The sequence below is a fragment of the Peromyscus eremicus genome, chromosome 23 (assembly GCF_949786415.1).
Source record: "Peromyscus eremicus chromosome 23, PerEre_H2_v1, whole genome shotgun sequence".
Classification (NCBI taxonomy): domain Eukaryota; kingdom Metazoa; phylum Chordata; class Mammalia; order Rodentia; family Cricetidae; genus Peromyscus; species Peromyscus eremicus.
This window is the reverse complement of record NC_081438.1, coordinates 4320924-4343744: the sequence shown is the minus strand read 5'-3', so window position 1 is coordinate 4343744 and position 22821 is coordinate 4320924. Positions and strand designations below refer to the sequence as shown.

General features: G+C 53.7%; 1 protein-coding gene across 1 annotated transcript; it reads left to right on the top strand.

Moving 5' to 3' along the window:
* The first annotated feature begins 252 nt into the window (after positions 1-252).
* On the top strand, positions 253-11526 carry Mmab (metabolism of cobalamin associated B). Its single transcript, XM_059249404.1, has 9 exons — positions 253-422; positions 1731-1792; positions 4826-4919; positions 6925-6982; positions 7912-7984; positions 8233-8330; positions 8559-8623; positions 9867-9926; positions 11110-11526. Exons 1-9 carry the CDS (start codon positions 307-309, stop codon positions 11195-11197), a joined length of 714 nt encoding a protein of 237 aa, XP_059105387.1. The 5' UTR covers positions 253-306; the 3' UTR covers positions 11198-11526.
* The last annotated feature ends 11295 nt before the right edge of the window (positions 11527-22821 follow it).

Here is a 22821-nt window from a genome sequence, read left to right as displayed (position 1 = left end):
CACAGCCCCACGGAGGCGGGCGCGCTTCCCTCCAGCCAATCAGAGAGCTCGAGCTGAGGAGCCCTTTACGGATTGGGTCGGACGTAGACCAATGGGAATGTCAAACAAGCCGGGGATTTTTCCCCGCCTTACTCTTCTCGTAACCCAATGGGAAACAAGTCCCGGGGAGTGCCCCGCCCTGGTGCGAGTGCCGCAGGCCAATAAGAAACGGCGATTGAGAGGTGGCGCGGCCAGCTGCGGGGCGGAGTCATCCCCGGGCCTGGACGGGTGCCCGGCCGGGTCAGCCCTGGACTCGTTGTCCCGCGCATGGCTGTGTGGGTCTTTGGGGGCCGTTTTGGCCTGCGCGGGCATCTTGGCGCCTGCAGGCTGCTGTGTCTCCGTTTTCAGAGCCGCGGTCCTCAGGGCGAGGACGACGGGGACGGGTGAGTGTCAGGCTCGGAGGGTAATTCCAACCCTGGGGGGCGGGAGGAGGGGGAAATAATTGTATTGGCTCCGTGGGGTACGTTACCCCGATGACGCGCTCTGTGGTCTGACGTCACGGGGTAGCATGGCCAGGATTTCTTGGCCCAAGTTCTGTCTCGGTCCAGCTGTAGTCAGACAGGGCAGGGCATGTCCGTGTGGGCCGGGATTTTGTCCGGTCTCCAAAGCGGTTTGTTGGGATTAGAATCAGAGGACACCAGACATCATCTAAGGAAGACGTGGTAGCACTTTGAAACTTTGTACCCGTGCACTCCCAGGACCTTAGAACCTGCGGACTGCCACGGGCTTACATAATCAGCGTTTCCTGTCCAGTCCTCTGACTTTTGAATAGCCTTGCGAGGTCACATTTTTTTTTTTTTTTTTTTTTTTTTTTTTTTTTTTGGTTTTTTTGAGACGGGGTTTCTCTGTGTACCTTTGCGCCTTTCCTGGAACTCACTTGGTAGCCCAGGCTGGCCTCGAACTCACAGAGATCCGCCTGGCTCTGCCTCCCGAGTGCTGGGATTAAAGGCGTGCGCCACCACCGCCCGGCCGCGAGGTCACATTTTAATTGTAAGCTACATGCTTAAGTTATGCACTGATATTTGGAAAGGGCAGTCTCTTGACTGCCAGTTTTTCAAATTCCATTTTGACAGTGTTTGCATTTTTGTGCGACACTTGAGACCTGAGAAAATGTAAGTGGCCCAGTTTTCTTTCCCCCAAGAAGCCCTAACTTTGTGATAGAGGATCGGAGTTAGGGTAGACTGTGGGCAAGAGTTTGTGGAAGGTCGTGGTCCAGGTCAGGCTTACAATAGAACAGTCTGGGGCATGAATCCCAGCCCTGCCTCTTTCTGGAGACCTAGGGAGGCGAACGTTTGTGGACTACGGTTTCCTCAACAGAGAAGTGAGTGTAATAGTTACTGGCTGACTTTGGGGGTGTGGGAGAAGCTGAAGGGTGATTCCAGAAGCTAGTGGCTTTAGTCCACTGTGGAGCTAGGGCTATATGGAGTGATCCGTTAGTTCCTCCAGCAAGTGTGTGTCAAGCACTTCAGCATCTGCTGTATGGGGAGAGATGTGGACACGAAGCTCAGCTTGCCCACCTGGAATTTTGTCTAGAAGGGACGGTGAGGGAAATGGCTGACAAGAGATTGCCATCCAGAAGCGGGGATAAATGCTACCACGAAGGTCGCAGGCGGCAAGCTGGGCTGCACTCACTGGGGTGAACTCTGTAAGCTGTTCCCACTTAGCGTGTCTTGATGTCTGTTTCTCATTAGGGGACAGTCATCCTCGAAGGCACGCCGGCTCCCCAAGATTTACACCAGGACGGGAGACAAAGGTAGGGTGAGGAACGCGAGGAGACACATCGCAGGCGTCGTTTTAAAGTTCTTCTGGCCTCGTTTTAGCCCATGGGCAGATCTGAAGATACATCACACATGTGAAGTGACATGAAAAAGGCACAAATTATTATTAAGTGTTCAAAACAAGTTGTAAAAAAGCTGGGAATAGTGCACACTTGTCATCCCAGCACTCGGGAGGCTGAGGTCGGAGAGTCATGAGTTCAAGACCAGCTAGGGTGACATATCAAGCTCCAGGCCAGCCTAGGCTACATAATGAAACCCTGTCTTGAACTCAAGAAAAGGCAAGTTGTGGGATTGGAAGTGTAGCTCAGTGATCGTAGTGCTTGGCTAGTATTCTGGAGGCCCTAGGTTCAACCCCAGAACTGCAAAACAAGATAAATAAATAAAAACAGTATGACATAACCTAAGAACCCAGAGTCAGGGGGTGGGAGAGATGGCTCAGTGCTTAAGGACCTGTACTACTCCTCCAGAAGGTTCAAATTTGGTTCCCAGCACCCACATTGGGTGGCTCACACCTTCCTATAACTTCAGCTCTAGAAAGATCCATTGCCTCTGACCTCTGTGGGCACCTGCACTCATGTGCACCCGCACACACCATTAAAATAAATTTAAAGCCGGGTGGTGGTGGCGCACGCCTTTAATCCCAGCACTCAGGAGGCAGAGGCAGGCGGATCTCTGTGAGTTCGAGGCCAGACTGGTCTACTGAGTAAGATCCAGGAAAGGCGCAAAGCTACACAGAGAAACCCTGTCTCGGAAAAACAAACAAAAAAAAAAAAATAAAATAAATAAATAAATAAATAAATTTAAAAACTTTTTGAAAGAACTTTTAGTCCATTTGGATTAGAAATGTGTAATGGTACGCATGGTGGTACTCACGAGGCAGAGGCAGAGGCTGGAGGATCACTGTAAGCTTAAGTCAGCCTGGGCTACATAGTGAGACCTTGTCTCTAACGAAAAGAAAAAAAATACGTGTGTATAGTATGTGTGTGTGTGTGTGTGTGTCTACGTTGGTATGCCAGGGCTAATAGCAAGTTCTAGGCCAGCCTGGGCTACATGGTGAGACCCTGTCTCTAAAGAACAGAAAAAAAAGTTTGTGTGTATGTGGAGCGGGGGGGAGTTTAAGTACCTCTTTGGGTTTTGGGGTTTTTATTATAATTTATTTATTGTCTTTAGTGTGTCTGTGTTGTGTGTGCTCATGTGCCTGTATCACAGTGCAGTTGAGGTCAGAGAACAACTTTCAGAGGTTGGTTCTTTCTTCCCACCATGTGGTTCCCAGAGATTAAACTCGGGTCATCAGTCCTGGCCGCAAGCCCCTTTACCAGCTGAGCCATCTCACCAGCCCTGAAATAGTTATTCTTTAACTGGTGGCCAGGAGAGAGACTGTGGGAGAGAGAGATGCACAAAAGTTCACATACTTTCCTTCTATTATTTTTTTCATAATGAGCAATTTATTGCTTCAATATTGTAATCAATACCAGGTGTAATATGACAGGGAAATAGACCACTATGTTGCCATGTTCTGTAATGTAGGACCAAGCAACTCATTAGCAGTTGTGCTTGGGGAATATCCTTCATATCAAAGTATACAAATACGTAGGATGTGCTTAACCGCACTGAGCTATAGGTAAACTAAAAGCCGGAATCGGAAATGTTTTGTCACACGTTTGTTATCGTAACGATAGAAAAGAAACCATGTGTAGGGATGACAGATGGTAGATGGTGGTGTCGGTGCTTTCCACCAGAAAGTTCCAGGGACAACCTCCAGCCCGTCACAGATGAGCCTTGGCTCACTAAGGCCCAGCAGTGGAATTCCACAGTAGCTGCAGGACAGGACTTTTCATAAGGCAAAGCTTATGCTGGCACAGGGGCGGAGCCAGGGAAGGGGCGGAGCCAGGGAAGGGGCGGAGCCAGGGAAGGGGCGGAGCCAGGGAAGGGCGGAGCCAGGGAAGGGCGGAGCCAGGGAAGGGCGGAGCCAGGGAAGGGCGGAGCCAGGGAAGGGCGGAGCCAGGGAAGTGGAGCTTTGTTATGGATCTTATGTGGTTGGGAAGCAGGGCTACTTCTGTAATTGAAGGGACTTAATGATTTTTCTTAGAAGGTGGGAGAGACAGGGAGGTGCTGGGACTGTGACAGACAAAGATGCACCGGCCATTCTCATTAGCCAGGAGAGCTGATGCCTGGTCGTCTTTATGTGACTTTTGCTCAGGCACGGTTCTTTTGATTTGTTGAGGTTGGTTTATCACAGCTACGAGATGGATCTCGGTGGTGCTCTGTGGAGTTATTTGTGCTTAACAACAATGCAGTGGACTATCTGAGTGGCTAGCCAGCACCAAAGCCAGGCAGGGGCTGTGACCTAGGATGAGGTCCAGACATGATAGACTGAGAGAGAGGGTGATACCCAGGTGCTTTACTTCTTAAACAGGAGGCTTCATTTGTGGCCCCCAGTCTAAACTAAAAGCATGCCAGGGAAGCAGAGGGGACACCTTTGGTGGTAGTGACCAAAAGGACACTTCATGCACATGGTGCATAGACATATATGCAAGTAAACACCTGTATGCTTGAAATAAAATAGACATTTAAAGTGTACCAGGAAAAAATCTGGTTTTTACAATCATTTTTTTGGCCAGGCGGTGGTGGCACTCGCCTTTAATCCCAACACTCGGGAGGCAGAGGCAGATGGATCTCTGTGAGTTCAAGACCAGCCTGGTCTACAGAGATAGTTCCAGGACAGCCAGGTCTACAGAGAAACCCTGTCTTGAAAAAACAAAAAACAAACAAAAAGTCTACATGTATATATATGTACCATGTACATTCCTGCTGCCTGAGAAGGCCAGAAGAAGGCATCAGATCCTGGAACTGGAGTTACAGATGGTGTGAGCCACATGAGTACTGGGACCTGAATCTGGGTCCTCCACAAGAGCAGCAAGTGCTCTTAACCACTGAGCCATCCCTCCAGCTCCTGCCCCTCCCCCCAGACAACCCCCAAATCTTAATATGCTAAATATCGTCCCCAGGGTTTTCAAGCACCTTCACAGGAGAACGGAGACCTAAAGATGACCGAGTATTTGAGGCCGTGGGAACCACAGATGAATTAAGTTCGGCTATTGGGTAAGAGGAGTGGGAATGGGCCTTGATGTGAAGTCAGCCTGGGGCATCCGTGACAGTCATCACTGTGACGTTCTCCCGAGTGCTGGAGGGTCTTGAAGATCGCCTGGATGGGTCTGTGCGAGCTGTTAGCCCAGGCTGGTCGGCTCCATGGGGCTGCAGGCTGTAGGCCTGTCCCTCGGTCACCACAGGGAGCGACCTTCCCACCATCCCTGGCTCTGTCACTCTGAGCACACGTGAGCCATCGGGAGACAGGCAGTGAGGGAAAGAGGTGAGCCCAGGTGATCTGCAGTACCTCGGATGTGGCCTCCTCGTGAACGTGGATTTTAAAGTGTGCCAAAGGTTAAAAGGCTTACTCGGTGATTACCGTCCGCTCCCAAGCCCGGTTCTTACCCCACTGGAGGATTATTTCCCACCCTCACTTCGAGACGTTGCATGCTCGCTGTACCTCTGCCAAGTGTGGCCTTCGTGGAACCCAGGCTGATGAGACACCTGTCTGCGGTGGTGCAGGTCCTGGTGAGGTTCGTGCAGCTCCTGCAGCTTCCTGCGTGACCTCTCCTTCCTGTTGCACTGGTCAGAACCAGTCACATCCTGACACTGTGGGGTGGAAAAGACCAAATGCACGAGGATGGCCGTGTGGGTGGCTGTGCCCAGCCACACTGAGGGTGTGAACGCTGACAGGCCTGAGTGATGTTCCTCAAGACCCTGCCTGGCCCTGTGGTCATAGATGAGTAGGAATCAGGAAGACCTGTGTTCAAATCCTGTATCCCCGCTTGCTAACTATGCGATCTCAGATCAAACCAGACACCCTTGTTCTGAACCTCAGTTTACTGTTCTGTGAAATAGTCACGGCAGTACTTTCCCTCTGTTCTTATGAATTACTTCAATAAATCTGCATCTACCCCAGGACTGTACTTAACACAAGCACTAGTACTGTTTACAGTTATCCTTATCATTGATCATTGCCCCGGTAACTTCTAGGCTCATGGCTGCCGGGTGCCAGGAGTGTGTGGACAGTGATGACAAGGATGTGTCCCAGCAGCACAGCCTTTCCTTGTCACTCAGAGGGAGACAGACGTTAGCACTGGCCCGCTTGTGTGCATGTGGGTATGCATGCCTGTGCGCGCATGTGCTCTGTTCTGATTGGAAGATGGTTGTTGTTCACCCTGCTGGTCCTTTACCTGTCCTCTTGGCCTCTCTGCCTGGGCGCCTGACCAGAGGACCTGCCAGTCCTACCCCCGATGTCCTGTGTCTTCTGGCTTCCGCAAGGGTCCAGCGATGGGAGGCAGCCGTGGGCGCTGGGAGAGAGGAAGTGTGTGGGGGACACCCTGGGAGCATGGACAGACTGTCTGCCAGCTGGGCATGGCCCTGGCAGAGCTTCCCCTGCTGTGCGGGTCCTGCTGGTGGCCCTCTGAGTTCAACGTGCACCGGTGTCCCCTCCCTTGCCTCCCCAGCCTTCTGCTCTTGCCACTGTTCCCGTCAGCCATCAGCTCCTGTGTCTGAGCTCGCATCTCCGAGAATTGTCCCTTTGAGATTCTGTCCGCCAGGAATCCTTCCAGTGTGCCGCCATCTGTTCCCTCCCAGGCCTCGCGGGTACAAGAGGGGCATGTAGCATTTACGACTATGTCTGGGAAGTTGTTTCCTCCTCTATCCTGCTTTACCAACGAACTCCTATTCATCCTTCAAAGCCCCACCTTCTTCCTCTTCACCATGTCAAGGACAGGTCATTCTCCCCTCATTCTTAACTTTGGTGCTGTGGTGCACAGCACACGTCTCTGTCTCCTGCCGGACAGACCCCAGGTCACCTGCTCCCTACTGTATCAACAGGGCCAGCTTAAGCAAGGGCAGAGAGGAACAGCCGGCTAAGGATAAGGAAAATAATGAAAGCACTTTAGGAAGCCAATACCCCTGTCTCCGTGGTATTCTCTTTGCCAACAAAGTCGTCGTCGGTCATGTTATCTTCCGGCCCCACAGCGTTCTGTTAGGGGCTAATTTTCCCTTCTCCTAGGTTTGCCATAGAGTTGATCACAGAAAAAGGCCACACATTTGCGGAAGAGCTTCAGAAAGTAAGTAACATCGTTGTAGCCCCCTTTGGGGCTTTTTGTCCCTGTGGCCTGGGGTGTCGCTGGCTTCACCCTCTGCCCGCTGCCTCTTGGCATCACAGTAATTAATTACTCCTGAGAGCCGCTCTGTCCTCATTTCTGAAATCAGGACACACAATCCTCCGTGAGGTGAGGGCGGTGTGTAAAGGGTGGCTCTGCTTTCCAGGGAGTGCTCAGCAGTATTGAAGGATATCTGTGCTTGTCACATCTGGCGGGGGGACCTGCTGGTGTCAATCTCCTGCATGGCACAGGACGGCCTCTTGGCAAAGAACAACCGGGTGCCAGTGGCCACAGCCCGTGCTGAAGAGCCGCGCGCTCGGGGCCAGCTGGAGGTCTCAGCCAGGCGGAGCTGTGCCTGTTGGTGTTGTTGCTGAGTTCCCACAGGGACCTGCCAGCCGGGGCAGCAGCGCGTGGCTCTAGACCGCCTGTGGGGTGCTGCGGTCTTCCAAGATCACTGTAGTCTGCTTGGGGCCTGCATGGCTCCCAGGAGCAGGCAGGAGTCCTTCCTGAGTCTTCGGTCCCGCTGACCACTGCCCTCCACGTCCTGTCCTTCACCGTTTAGGTGGCACTGGCACGTTCGGTCTCTTGGTCCAGAGCTGTCAGTGTAGACAAAGAAGGCCGCCTGGTGCAGTTGTGTGGGAGCCACACGTCAGCCAAGAAGGAGCCTCTTGGCCAGTACTTAGCAAACCCCTGGCTCCCCAGACTCCTCTCGGGAGGCCTCATGGTGCTTAGTTGGGACAGTTTGCCTTTGGATGTAAATTCAGAAGGTCCGTTAGCTCCTCAGAGCTGTGTGCATGCTCAGTGGCACTCTGCACATGCAGTAGTGCAGGGCAGTTGTACACTTCCACCCAGCCTGCCACAAGTGCCCTTGCTTCTCTCCTCTTGCTCCCCAGATCCAGTGCACGCTGCAGGACGTTGGCTCCGCCCTGGCCACTCCGCGCTCCTCAGCCAGGGAGGCTCACCTAAGTAATTCCCAGCCCTGCTCGGGGTGTTCTGGGCCCTGGGGTGGGGGCCGCCCCGGAGTGTAGCCCACTGGGAGTCCAGGTCCCAGGACTCCCTGGCAGGGCAGACAACGTGTTCTCTGCCTTGGGAAAGAAGTTAGCCTCAGGCTGATGGGAACTGTTGGCAAGATGCCCACGCAGAGGGGTGTGGTGTCTCCCGGGTAGACTAGTGGCTGCTTACAGGAGTGGCCTTCCTGTCGCTTGACTCCTCAGAACACACAGCCTTTGAGGAAGGGACCATCACGGAGCTGGAACAGTGGATTGACAAGTACTCCAGCCAGCTCCCCCCGCTCACGGCTTTCATTCTGCCCGTAAGTACTGGGGGGCTCAACCTGGGGTGGCCAGGGTGGGTGTAGTGACAGAAACACATGGCCTTGCCGTTAGTCCCGACTTTGGCTTTTACCACAACGAAGCCGCCCCCAGCACCCCAGCCCCCGCTGACTTGAGGGCAGCCCCCAGGGTGTGTCTGGTAGTGCTCTGGGAGGCAGAAGACTGCCCAGTGTGGAGCAATGCTGGCCAATACTCACTTTCTCTTTCAGTCTGGAGGCAAGAGCAGCTCAGCCCTGCACTTCTGCCGGGCCGTGTGCCGCCGAGCTGAGCGACGGTAAGGGTCCTTTAGGTGTCTTCATTATGTCGTGTCCTGAGTCCTGTCTCATAGGCAGAAAGGACCGTAGGGGCCCTGTGGTTAGGGAGGACCCAGGTAGAAGCTATCCACAGTCTAGCCATCTACTGCCCTTGCCTCATCTTCAAACTCAAGAGTGTTCACAGTCAAGGGGTTCCTTACAGTGCCCCAGGAGTCAGGAGCAGCTTAGTTAGATTCTGTGGCTGGGGTCACCCTCCACAGCCCCCCACATCCCAAGAGTTTTGTCCTTTACAGAAGGCTCTTAGACCCAGAGATTCCCAGATGTATCCTGGGTAACAAAAAAAGCTTGGGCCTCAAAAGACAAAAAGTCATTTGTACAAAGTCACTCCTATCAGTGAGGCTCACAGCAGTGAGCAGTGGAGCAGCCCACAGGTCAGCACGAGACTGAGCTGGTGGTGCATCCTCAGGGTGGCCGACAGGCCCCAGCCCCAGCAGTGACCCGCCAGGATGCTCTCAGAGTGGATGGATACCTAGGTGAAGAAACCATGCTGAGTGGAAGGCGCCTACAGGCTGGCCTAGGCTGAGACTTCTGGGCCACTGGCCAAGTATATCACCTTGGATAGGGCCCAACCCCCCAGGCAGCCTCACAGGAGAGTACCAGCAGGGGGTCGGGGTGGGGTGTAACCACACCATGGTGTCCAACAGGCACACTGTTGCACACAGACTGGTGTGGAACCCCCAGGCATTTAGAATTACAATTTAGGCCTGGAGGTGGTGGTGCCTGGCTTTAATCCCAGCACTCAGGAGGCAGAGTCAGGTGGATCTCTGTGAGTTCAAGGCCAGCCTGGTCTAGATCCAGGACAGCCAGGACTATACAGAGAAACCTTGTCTCAAACTAAAAAAAACAAAAAAACTAATTACAACTTAGAACCAGTAGCTCTTTGGGGATTAAGAACCAGATAAACCCCTCTTTGAAGTCTAGAGGCTGACAGCCCTGCCCACACAGGAGCCCAGACCACGCTTGCTGGCACAAAGGCCACCAGGCTGGGCTGTTGGCCAGCCTACCCTCAACTTACCTGCTCTGCCTCCTCCTTCACTGGCCAGGCCACGTCGTGTGTGTCCAAGATAGGGGGGTCCGCTGAGGCGGTGGTGAGTTTTTGTATCTGGTTCGCAGTTGTGGGGATTAGTTTGGGTGGTGAGGTCACGTGGTGACAGGTGTCCCAGGCTCCGGTGACCTGACTGTGTGTCCGTCCTCTCCTTACAGTGTGGTGCCTCTTGTCCAAACGGGAGAAACGGATGCAAATGTGGCAAAGTTCTTAAACAGGTGCTTGAGTGGAGGATGGTGGGGCGTCTCCGATCCACCAGGCACGTCGGTGGGCCCTAAGAGCACCCAGGGCTAAGCCCGCACGCCCCTTACTCACTCCCTCTCCCTCTCCCTCACTCCCTCCCCGCATGTATGTCTAGGAGTGTGCTGTTTGCGGGGCAGCCCTGCCCCGCTCTGTGAGGTAAGGCTCTGGTTAGGAAATGCCTGTAAGGGCCAGCAGGAGCAAACCCAAATGAAAGGAGCAAGGTGGTCTCAGGGTCTGTTCATGGAGCTGATGCCCAGGGCCTTGATGGTGTCCATCGGGAAGCTTGTCCAGCCAGTGTCTCTTCCTGAGACGTCCCAGGTGGCCCACAGTCATGCCAGGCTCAGGCCCCAGTGCTGTGAGCCAGGCTAACAGCAGTACCCTGCCCTGTGGTGAGCCTCCACGCCACAGCTATACCTCCGGTTTCTACTGCAGCATGGGAGCCAGCGGAGGGCTTAGGGAGAGGGGGCACTGCACCCCAGGAGATGCCTAGCTCTGCAGAAAGTGACCTCATAACGCCTGGCTATGGGATGTCCCATGTTACCCCCCAGGATGTAGACGGGCTTGGATCCCCACAGGATCCCCTTACTCCTGTGGGATGTCACCAGACCGAGTGAGAGACAGCTCCTTTCTAACTCAGAAGCAGCAACCCTGAGGAGCCCCTTGGACCTGTAGTGTTGTGCAGGGCAGGGCAGGGCAGGGCAGGTCATCCCCTCCCTGCAGGTTCCTGGAGTCACCAGGAAAGCAGCATATCGCCGCCCTAGGAACACAAGGCTCAGAAGGGCAGTGCCTGGGCAGGAGTTAGAGTAGTGAGTGCACAGGATGGAAGGAAGGTCGGTGGAGCTGGGCTCAGGGTAGGAGGGAGCAGGAGGGCATGGAGGAGAGCAGGACAAAAGCTTGCCGTGAGCCTCCAGGAGGTGAGACAGCCCCACGTGGACCTCAAGTAGCCTTGCGGTCAGGGTAGGCAATAGCCTGTGCCCACAGGAGCACTCCAGAATGCTCCAGCCCCGCCATCTATCATGACAAGAGGGTGTACTACCCACTCTTCCCACATGGTGCTCCTGGGGTGCGAGATTCACCCTTCCTTCTCGAAGACGAGCTAGGCCTGAGCCAGCTAGCATCGATCTCTCACGTCTTCCTGTTGCTTCTTCCTGCCCCCAGACTCAGCGATTACCTCTTCACCATGGCTAGATATGCAGCCATGAAGGAGGGCAGCCAAGAGAAAATATACAAGAAGCGTGACGTGTGAGACACGAAGAAACGCTGAGGAACCCTTTACAGGCCCCTCGAGAGGCCACGGTAAACTAGAACAGTCATGTTGACAGACTGGAAGCAGACCCGAGATACAGACTGTCACCTCACACCCCTGCCTTCCCCCCGGGACCTCTGAGACTCCTGCTGCCTTCCCCAGGCTGTGCTCAAACACATGGGACTGAGTTCCGTCCTGCAGGACGGAAAGGTAGACTGAAGGCTCCGAAGAGGAGGGGCCACTCGGCATTGGGAGTGAACGCGGGGAGGGTTTGAACCTTGCACTCGGGGTGTGCGTGTGTGTGTGTGTGTGTGTGTGTGTGTGTGTGTGTGTGTGTGTGTGTAAGACAGAAAGATGCTGCATTGTGAGTGAGCGCGGGGAGGGTTTGAACCTTGCACTCAGGGTGTGTGTGTGTGTGTGTGTGTGTGTGTGTGTGTGTGTGTGTGTAAGACAGAAAGATGCTGCTTCCAACTCGTCAGGCTGTTCAAGGATTTGGAATGTACCAGAGGCCCCTGGAAATGTAATTGTGATTTACCTGTGCCGACGGGGCTTTAAATGTCACATTTATAGAGGGGAAGGCAGGCAGGCTTGAGGAGTTTAGTCACCTCTGGGCCGCCCATCACTGCCACCGTGTAGGGAATGACAGCTGCAGGTCCGCAGGGGTGCACGTGGCGAGTCCTCTCCAGCAGGGCAGGAGGTGGGCAGCCCTCCCCACCGCGGCAGCGGTGGAAATGAGGTCTTGAGGCCAACACTGAGCTCTCTGGTGTCGCCCTTGACTGGTTTCTGTTCCTGCGATCCACACCACGGCTGTGTTTTATTCCACCTGTCACCGCTGCTGCTTCTCACTGTGAAATGACATCACCAGTGGCAGCTGTGTCCTTGGGAAGAGGGATATTCGTGAAAGGCTGGAGGCAGAGAACCTAGGGCTCCCACGCCTCGTGGTGGGTAGTGACTGAGGAAGCGCAGGTCCGGGACACCTGAGGACTCGGCTCAGGGATCTCTTCACTGCACCTGCTAGATGCACCTTCCATGCCAGGTGTGGGCAGACTGGCCCCTCTATGGCTTCCCTGTTGCTCAGTCAGCAAGCATTTGGTTTCAGCCGCGTCCCCTCCCCACCTTCCTGCTGACGTTTCAGCCGGGCAGCTACGTGTGTATCTTCTGAATCCTTTAAAGGGTAGATGCCCAGGAGGGAGGAGTACCCCCCAGGAGGGAGGAGTACCCCCCAGGAGGCAGCCCTGTCCAGTGCCACTGCAGCCACCCGAGTGAGGCACCGATTGGATACGGCGTTGGTGCTGTGTGGAAGACCAGAAACAGGAGTACAAGCTCACGGTGCTTAAGCATCCTGCTGTTCCGGGCCTGGCCGGGGAAGCCGTGTTCCGAGAGCTTGCAGCAGCCCCTCCACCCTGCCTACAGCCACAGGTCCTCCTAAAAAAGACAGGATGAACTCAAGAAAATAGCAACCTACACCCAAGCCTTTGCCCTGACTGCTTTCCACACCCCCGCCAGGGTTTGGGGTGGCTCTCACAGGGTAGATCGCAGTGTTCAGGCTCCAGGCATTGCCTAGCCTTGTGCACACCACCCACAATCCTCACGGGGCAATTCCCGCTGCACGCTAACACAGCTGCAGAACTGTTTCTTTAAATTGTACCCATTTATCATTGATCTCTCTCTCTCCCTCTTTGCATAATTCAACCTTTGAAAATATTGCAGGAAGGCTCCCTATCTTTTTTTAATTTTTGTAAATAGCAGTTTTATTGAGATACAGTCCCACCTCCCATAAAATGCTTTTTAAAATGGACAGTTCAGTGGATTTTAGGATATTGCCCAGTTTCTGCCACCCCATAACTCACACCCAGGAAGATGCCCCGTAGTTCAGGGCAGGCTCATCAGAACAGTATTCACCATCGTTTCCAGAGGTGAGTCCTCAGCAGCGGTGCTGGCCAGTGCTACAGAAGGGCCCAGCCACGTGTTCACACTGGACCTCCAGCACTGGAGCGGGAGTTCACACTTCTGCAGGAAAGGAAACTGAGGCTCAGAACTGGCCTAGGCTGTGGTCTCATGACCCCCCACCCCCAAGCTTACCAGCCCCCGACAGTCATTTTAATCACAGCCTGGGCTGTGGCAAGCAGTGTCAGGCACTAATAGATCTGCTGTCGCATTTCTCAGCCGAGTTTCCCTTAACTGATGTTTCATGGCTATTGTTAATGTGCATTTTTCACTGAGTAATTTCCAGAGCCTGAACTTGTAGCACATCCCAATGATGAACATCCCCAGTTGCGAGTCCCCTGTCAACTGCAATGTCACCCTTACCTCCTCCCCAGACCCTCCCGACAGCCCATCCAGTTTTATGAGCCCTCCGTCCCAGTGATCACGGCTGAACCTTTAAGAATCCAGACGCATTTCAAGTTTAATTGAATAAAATTCTTTGTATAATAAATTCCGCATGAATGCTACATAAATCAATGCCTGGAAGGATTTGTGGCTCATCTCTCTCCCCAGATGGGGTTCGGGGATCCTGCTGGCGGTGCCGTGCCCAAGCTGGTCCTGTCTTGATCACTGAGAGGAATAAATTTGCCTTTGGGGGTTCTTGTAGAGGGTGTGGCTTTTGCTGTCAGGACCTAGAGCTGATCTCTGAGTCCCTCCTGGGAGACGGAGCTTTGTCCAGGCAGGGCAGAGGACGAGCAGACCAGGGGTCTGGGAGCTCTGGGGAGGGGTCTCAGTCATTTATGGAATCAGAACTCCTAAAGCCATCGTTTGCCCCCTTTGGAATCCCAGGGGAAGCCGTACACATGCTCCCCTTAGTGTGGTGCACATGTTCTTCCGGGGTTGGTCACCACGTTCGCATGCCTCCTGGAAGTCCATGTGACCCCAGGTAAGACTGCCACGCAAGCTGGACACTATGGCATATGCCTGCTGTCAAGGCTGAGGCAGGTGGATTGGCTGAACAACCTGAGTTTAAGACCGGCCTAGGCAACATAGCAAGACCCTGTCTGAAAAAAAACAAGCAAAAATAACAACACCCTCTTCAAGAGCTAAGTGCAGATCCATGGGACAACTCCCTCCAGCAGCCACTTAGGGGTTCATGTAGCCCCAATCTTGAAGGTGAGAAGGAATGCCTGGAGCTAGAGAGCCTTCTGGAAGACGTGGATCTCTGCAGGACCTAGAGGGACAGCGAATGATTGGCAGGCACATAGTTCCATGCTGGCCTCCTCGACCCTGAGAACAGGCCTGTCACTTCCTGGCTTCTGCACTTGGGACACACTGGTCATCTTCATATTTGCCTCTCACTGGTAAAATGATGACAGTCTTCACGCTCTGTGGTCACTGGGAGAGCTTACTTAGGGCATGTTTAACAAGGCCCTGGCAAATGCTAGCTACTGGTACTTGAATTCAAATTCTAGCTTTGCCACACCTTAGCTGTGTCACCTTGAACAATTCATTTAGTGACTGTGTGGCCCAGGCTGGCCTGGAACTTGTGGTCTACCTGAGGGCTCCTTCCTCCTCTAGAGTGCTGAGAAAAGTGGGGGTGTACCACTGTGCCTGGCGCTCTTCAGCATTGTAACAACAACAGCGGCTTCCTGAGGTTCGAGGCGGACTCCACGGGCCTGCTCAGTGTAGCTGTGGTGGCTGAGCAGCTCTGTCCTCTTCAAAGCCGTCCTGAGCTCCAGGTGTGGAGCCGGGCTTCGAGACAGGCGTTTGCCACGGAGCCAACTGACCTCAAATCTGAGATCCTCATGCCTTCGTTTCCTGAGTTCTGTGATTCCAGGTAGGTGTCGCCACACGCAGGCCACTCCTCACACTGGGCTGGTGAGATGTCTCGGCAGGGCCAGGGCACTTGCCACAGAGCGGATGTCCTGAGTTTGACACCTGGAATCCACATGGTGGAAGGAGAGGACAGGGCTCCTACAAGTTGTCTTTGGACTTCCATGCATGCGTAATACATGTGTGTGCATAAACATACACACAGTCAAACAAGATAAATGTCAATAAACCCTTCACACCGTTACTAACCCTGAGAGGGCACCTTGTCCACAGCAGCCCCAGCAAGCTGCCATTAAGCATCCTTGTGTCACAAACACAGAAGCTGGGGTGCTGAGAAATGATACCGTGGCTGGCTTCTCGCAGTCAGAGGCCACTCTGGGACTTGAGCCTGCCTCTTCCGCTAGCCTGCTTACCTCTGCACAGGGGCCACACTACACCTGTCTTGCTGTGGTGGCAGCAGAGCCTGTCGGGTTCCCCAGGGTGGTCTCCTTGGGAAGTTAGCTACTAGGGCATGGCTGGTAATTAAGTGGAGTAGGCTGCTTCTCTAGGAGAGGAGGAAAGGATTGAAAAGCCCCCAGGGGATCCCGGTTGTCCCGGCCAGAGGTAGCCATTCCAAGGAAAATGAGAAATAGGTGCCAGTTCAAAGTGTCACAAAGGCCCCCAGAGAACCAACCCAATAGATGGCACAAAACCAACTGGGTAACTCCAGATCCTGGGTGCAAGGTGACCTCTCCATCTACCAGCACCCTAGAAGCAACTCCCCGTGGCTGATCTCAGGTCACAGGCCCTCTGGTTCTCCCCACTGGCCATCTGTAATGCCCACATCCCTCCCCAGCTAGTAGGTGCCTTTATTTATGATCACCTTGGAAGGGTCGAGCAGACATATGTTGCTAAAGGGGCGTTTATTCTTGTTTATAAAATTTATGGCTTCACCTCAATTACACACTGTCAAAACGGGAAGGATCGGCCCCAAAGCCTCTTGCCGCCTGACTGCTTCAGACGTGCGTACATCTGTTAACTCCATGGGAGCTGTACAGGGAAATCAGGTCCGCTATAACTCACGCTCGCTGTCCTGCCACGAGGTGTGAGCTGCAGGCCTTGAGCAGACACATCCAGGCATGCATGTGGGCAGGGAGGCAGCGAGCAGCTGTGGGGGCCATGCCAGGTGGCCAGATGCACGGACTGGCCTCTGTCAAGGTGCTTTAAGCTGGGGAAGATGCGAGAGAGAACTTTATTTCCATGGCCTTTGGGACTCAGCTGCAGTGCCCCAGCGGCTGGAGAGTTTTGAGCCTGTGGCTTTCCACCTGGCGATACCAGCAGGAGAAAAGCATGCTTCTCCAGCGTGGGGGAGTGAAGGTGGGCATGAGTTTCAGGGGGACAGTTTGACAACTCTCACGAGAGTCCTGAAAGTGCATGTCCCCCCTCCAAATATCTCAGAGGGAAATGTGTCTCAGCAGAGCCCAGAGGGTCTTGTTCAGCGATGTTGCTCATTACCATGAAAAACTGGACACTCGTGTGCAGGACGAGAAAGCTAGATGATTCCACGAGTGAGCGCACTATTTAACAATGAGCGACTGTAAGAAATGTCATGACTTCTGTAGTAAGTGGTTATGGGGACCTGTTCCAACATGCTGTGTAGCGAACAGTCAGCATTCTGTGAAATCGATGTGTGTATACACACAGGAAGACTGAGTGTTTAGCAGTGCTTGCCTCTACATGAGGGTATCATGGGTTAACACTTCCTTCCTTCTTTAAGTCTGGATTTCCTAACTTTTCTGCAGTGGATTCAGGTTAGGTTTGAGGAGGGCTCACTGTGTAAGAACCCCAAGGGAGAATGGGAAGAAAGTGAAAGCCGGGTCTGGCATGTGGCTCTGTTGGTCGAATGCCTGTCTAGCATGCATGGAGCCCTGGGTTTGGAATAAACGTGTGTGGTGGTGCATGCTGCTGATCTCAGTACTTGGGAGGTGGAATTCAAGGACAAGGTCATCTTGGCTACATGTCAAGTCTGAGGCTAGCCTGGGCTACATGAGACTCTGGCCAAAGACAAATAAATAGAAAGACCGAAAGAAGGGGGAAGATTTATCCCCCTGCCTGCCTTCCTCCCTTGGGACAGCTGGAGTCACGGTAGTCCCTGGAGGATGATAACCCCTACAGCCTCCCCACTCCCCATGGGTACCTTCTGACACTGGCCTCGTGTTCTATCGCTGTGAGGAGACACCAGGACCGTGGCAACTCTTACAAAGGAAAGCACTGAATTAGGACTTGCTTACAGTTCAGAGGTTTAGTCCGTTGTCATCTTACTGGGAACATGGCAGCACGGAGGAAGATGTGGTGCTGGAGAAGTTGCTGGGACATACATCCTGATCCACAGGCCGAGAGAGACTTCAAAGCCTACGTCCTCCAACCAGGCCGTGCCTCTTAATCCTTTCCAACAGTTCCACTCTCTGGTGACCAATCATTCAAATCTATGAGCCTATGGGGGCTGCTCTTCTTCAAACCACCACAAGCATGCAGCCTGGGGGATGTGTGCTGTGCCATTCCTGCCGCAGACAGTTGACTGGCTGGAGTCCAGCTTGTGAATGCAGACCTGGCTTGTACTCTAGAGCGACCCAGGAGGGAAAAAACGTGTTCCCACCCCCCTGAGACGCCTCACTGGACAAGTCTCCCTCACCATCAGTCTCCACCACCATCTCAGCCAGAAGCTGAGGACACTGCCATCTCTCTCCTCGACCTGTGACAGCATCTTATATTTGCCCAGACCTCGAGAGTACACAAAGAACTTTCATATTTATTATCTCATGCCTTTACATCCTGAATGGTCAACTTAAGCCCCTCTGGACCAAGGGGCACACTGACAGGTCGAGAGATGAGAGGCTAACATGCCACAGTGCCAGCCTTCCGGAGCAAACCCAGTTCCCTTCTCTGTTCTGCTGCGAGCGGAGAGGGGCTGACCCCAGGAAGGGAAAGAGAAGCCAATTCAGTGGATTGCCAGTCATAAGGAAGACGACTGAGCCCGGAGGCCGGATTCTATAGAAAGGAATTTGGTGGGCCTGGAGAGATGGCTCAGAGGTTAAGAGCACTGGCTGCTCTTCCAGAGGTCCTGAGTTCAATTCCCAGCAACCACATGGTGGCTCACAACCATCTGTAATGAGATCTGGTGCCCTCTTCTGGCCTGCAGGCATACATGTAGGCAGAACACTGTATACATAATAACTAAAAAAAAAAAAAGGAATTTGGTAATCTATTAGTAATGTCTGCCATGGCCTCATAAAGGTACAGAATAAGAGACATGCTTTTGTTACTTCTGCATTCTTAGGGTAAAACCCTCACTGATCTCAAAGGAAGGGAGATTTCATAAGGATGTGTGGTCTCCAGACTGCCTTTGGGGATCAGACTGCCCCTCCAAAGCAGCCCCTCCACATGATTCTCGACACCCCATGAGAACTAACTAGCAGAGGAAAAATTTCCAAGAGCTTTGAGGTGACAAATCAGGGCCATAGATCTCTAAGAGTCAAGTGCTTATAAATCTGACTAATTAATTAGTCAGCTCTGACGAGCTCCCCACCATAATTCAGCATCTGCAATTAGATTTCATATTAAAGCATGCAAATTCAAGATTAAAGCCAGTGAGAGACGGTGTGACAGCTCCACTCCCTCCAGCCTCTGCCATCCCATCCCGCACCACCACCGGCTCCTCAGGGTGCAAGTTCTAGAATCTTCCCTTAGGCCGCTTTGTCTCCCAGGTCCCCATTGTGCTGCACCCAGCAGGGTGAGGAACCAGTGCCAGCTCCTCTCCTGGAAGATGGCTGCATTTAGGTGGGGCAAACATTTTGGCCCAGGGACATTTGGGGACTTACAGGTTGCAAAATCCTGTGGCCAAAGGTCATGAAGGAAACCTGGCTGCTGGGGACAGGCATGCCATGGAGGAGCAGGGGCTTTGGGATCAAGCCAGGTTGTGGGGCGTTTACCCACCACCCCCACAGTTCCCCAGAGTTTTCTTGAGTGCGAGCAGCAGGAAATATTAGATAGAAGGATTTATTGCGGAGAATCTTGCGGAGATAAACAGATAGAAAATAAAGGATAGCCTCGAGAGGGCCTGGAACCTATTCCAACGGGCCCCAACTGTCTCTGCCCTAGGGTTTTTATAGAGACGCCAAGGGGTGGAACAAAAGACCTCCTCCCCCAGCACAGCCAAGTGCAGACCATCTCAGACACCTGCACTCAGGCCGGTGGTCCTAATCATCCTCTCTATGTGGACCTGCTGGGTAAAGCCACGAGGAACCTGAGAACGGGCTCCCACACCAGGTGAGTTGGGGAGGGACTCCAGATTGGATAATATCAGGAAATAGGACTTTTTTTTTTTTTTTTTGAGAGAGGGTTTCATTCTGTAGTTTTGGTGCCTGTCCTGGATCTCGCTCTGTAGACCAGGCTGGCCTCGAACTCACAGAGATCCACCTGCCTCTGCCTCCCAAGTGCTGGGATCAAAGGCGTGAGCCACCATCCCCCAGCAACAGGACTAATTCTATGATTATTATAAATAGACTTTTTTTTTCCCTCGGAGGGAGGAGCCAATGACCCAAGGCCGCACAGCCATGCTGCTCACAGTGCACAATGATGTTCCCATCAGTGAAGAGTCACATTTATGACGTTGGCAGACCGCTGATATCATAGTGCACTCTGTGATGTTCAAACGGCGCGATAAAATAGCCTAGCGCGGGTTTCTGAGAAGGTATCCCCACCAGAAAGTGATGCGTGGCTCGTTTGATTTACTGGAGGGTCAGGTGGGCAGTTGGCAGCTGCTTGGGTGACACCCTCCTCTCAGGTCTGGTGCTCCCCTTCGGCTGGGACCCGGGGCCAGCTGCTGCTCTGTGGTCTGCCACTTCCTCTGAGTTGGCAGGACTTGGGAAGCCAGAGCTTGGGGTTCTCACTTTCGGAACTCTGAACATGGGTGTGACCATGTCCGCTTCCAGCAGCCTTTGCAAGGTGATGGGGCCAGGGAAAAACTGCAGACAAAGGACAGAGCAGCCCTTCAGCTTTGCCTAGAGGCCTCTCCCATCTTCCTGCCTACTCCGCCCTGGTGAGGGCTTTGGGATGTTCGGACTTGGCATACTAGGGTGACAGTTTCCGAACCTCAGTTTTCCCAGCTGTTAAGTGGGCATCAGAATAGGTGACACAGGACACTGGGTGGAGTGACCAGGGTACGCAATGCCACATTCCTTTCTCTGGATTAGTTACAGCTCCTTGGAGTAGGGACGGTGCCCACATTGCTCATGGCTGTAACAACACCCGCCCCAGCCTGAGGCACGGAGTTCTCTGGACCTATTTGTTAGGTGAGTGAATGCCCGTCTGGCTTCCTGGGCCAGTTCTCAGCTGGAATACCTGCCAGCTGCTCAGCCCATCTGGCACCATCTGGGCCAGTGACAAAACCATCCAGCAGACTGTACAAGAAAGCCCCCACATACAGAGTACATACAGAGGACACCCCCTCCCCCGGACAGTGTCCTGTGTGGGAGCAGGTTGTGGACTTCCCAGGAGCCCCTACGAGCAAAGGACCATGGATGCAGATGCCTGGCTGGTGCCTAGGGATGGCAGATATCTAATGGGCAAAGCAGCACCATGTTTGCCCGTGGCTCAGCTTTGCTCCCCTGCCTCCCCGGGGACCTCTCTCCCGAGTCTGGCCTTGTCCCCACTGGCTTCAAACTCCCAGTTTGGAAGGTAGCCTGAGCCCTGAGCCCCGGCTCGCCATGCAGCACAGCCCCTGCCCAGGGCAACGAAGTCACTGCCCAGGGCTGATTCTCAGTTGGGGTGTTTTTGAGTTGTGATCTCACGCAAGCCAATTCACCTCCCCAAACATGGGTAGGATGAGGCAGGCTACACCCCAGTTCCTGAGATCCCTGAGTGGATTTACAGCAGTCCTCTTGGCAAAGGCGCAACAGAAAGTGGGCAGGGCAGGACTGACAGCCTTGGCCGTCACCACGTGGCGCGTGTTGCTCACACACGTCCTTGGCCGTCACCACGTGGCATGTGGTGCTCACACATGTCCTTGGGCCGATGGTGCTTCATCTCACCATGCCTCACCTGCACGTTGGGTCTTCTCCACCACAGGGCCTCCCTTTCCACCTCCACGGTGAAAACTCTGCCCCGGGTGGACATATGGACACTTCCTTTCTGAGCCTTTTCATTGAACCCGGGCATGATTTGTCCCATGGATGCAGAGACCAGGCTGGCTTTGAACTCACAGAGATCTACCTGCCTCTGCCTCGAGTGTTGGGATTAAAGATGTGTGCTACCACACCTGGCTTTTTTTGGGGGGAGGAGGTGTTGTTTTTTTCCAGACAGGGTTTCTCTGTGTAGTTTTGGTGCCTTTCCTGGATCTCACTCTGTAGCCCAGGCTGGCCTTGAACTCACAGAGATCTGCCTGCCTCTGCCTCCTGAGTGCTGGGATTAAAGGAGTGCGCCACCGCTGCCCAGCCTTTTTTTCTCTTTCTTTCTTTCTTACTTTTAAAAACAAGAGTCTCACTCTGTATCCCTGGCTATTCTTGAACTTGTGGCAATCCTTCTGCCTCAGGCTTCCAAGTGCTGGGGCTACCGGTATGAACCACAGTGTAACTGGCTGAGGCAAAGACTTTGAAAAGTCTGACTTATTGTCCCATTTTCTCAAGCAAGGTGACCAGAGCACCCATGGCTAGTGGTCGCTGACCAACCTTGCCCACTCCGTCAGTAACTCCAGCCGTCTGTCTGCAAGATGATCCACGGGTATTATTACGGAGGCGGGAGTGTGGAGTCCGACATTGCCCAGGGCTCAGTTGGACCACCTGGCGCTCTGACATTCCTCCTGTCACCCCACCACCAGGGTCCGAGGAAGCAGGAAGGAAGGCAGCCACAGTGCCCAAGCCAGAAGAGCTGTCTGGCAAGGGCGGCGGGAGCCTGGGGTGCAGCCAGGGCTCTGGCCCAGGGGCACTGGCATTGTGGTTGGCCCAGGAGCAAATCTCTGCGATGTCTGCAGAGATCCATGAATGCTGCTACCCAGGAGTTCAAAGAACAAAGGAACTCCAGAGAGAATGTCGGACTCTCGCCCTGAGACAGCCACCAGGAGTCACAGGCTGCCCACAGATGGTACAGATCAGGGTCTCTCAGGCCCCTTCTCTGCCATCCTGGAGGGGAAACTGGAAACCGCAGCTCCAAGAAGCAAGGGAACTTGGCCTGAGCTCCCAGTTGGTGGGCAGCAGAGTTGGGACATGAGCCCTGTGGCAGGATGCTCTCGGCCCTGGATGGATGGTTACGTCCTCAGTCCGGGCTCCCGAACTACTCCATCTGTTACACATATGCTTGTCATCAGCGTTGGCTGTCATGACCACAATGAGGAAATTATTTCATTAGGGCCCGTGTGCCAAGGGCTGGGGGACTGCTGGCCTGCCTGTCCTAGGTCCTGCTGCAGCCTCTCCAACATTGGTCCAACACTGGTGTGGGAGGCATAGCCCAGTTCCTGGAGATGCACAGGCGAGCGAACACCTCAGGTGTGCAAACACATCTCGGGCCAGACCCTGGCTGGCTGAAGCATTTCTCGCGGAGGCACTAGCCACAGGGAGTCGTCACCAGTCTGTGTAGACTGCGTAAAGAAATGGCTGGTGACCTTTACCCACTGTCTGCTCTGTGAGGGACAGAAGCCACTCTGGAAGCGTGGTCAGAGTGCCTCATTGGGCCTGTGGGTAGTCCTGGCTTCTTGGGTTATTTTTTGTGACTTGAGTCCAACTTCTGCTGTTTATCCCAGGCTGGCCTTGAACCTTTAAATCTTCCTGTCTCAGGCTCCCAGGTACTAGGGTTATTGGGGTGCGCGGCGGCTCTGCCTGGAGAAGCAGGAA

Excerpts from the sequence above, each read along its gene's own strand:
- Mmab (XM_059249404.1), top strand. The coding sequence starts at position 307 with ATGGCTGTGTGGGTCTTTGGGGGCCGTTTTGGCCTGCGCGGGCATCTT. Across the intron at positions 1,793-4,825 it reads CACCAGGACGGGAGACAAAG|GGTTTTCAAGCACCTTCACA; the intron begins GTAGGGTGAGGA and ends TATCGTCCCCAG. Across the intron at positions 9,927-11,109 it reads GTGGCAAAGTTCTTAAACAG|ACTCAGCGATTACCTCTTCA; the intron begins GTGCTTGAGTGG and ends TCCTGCCCCCAG.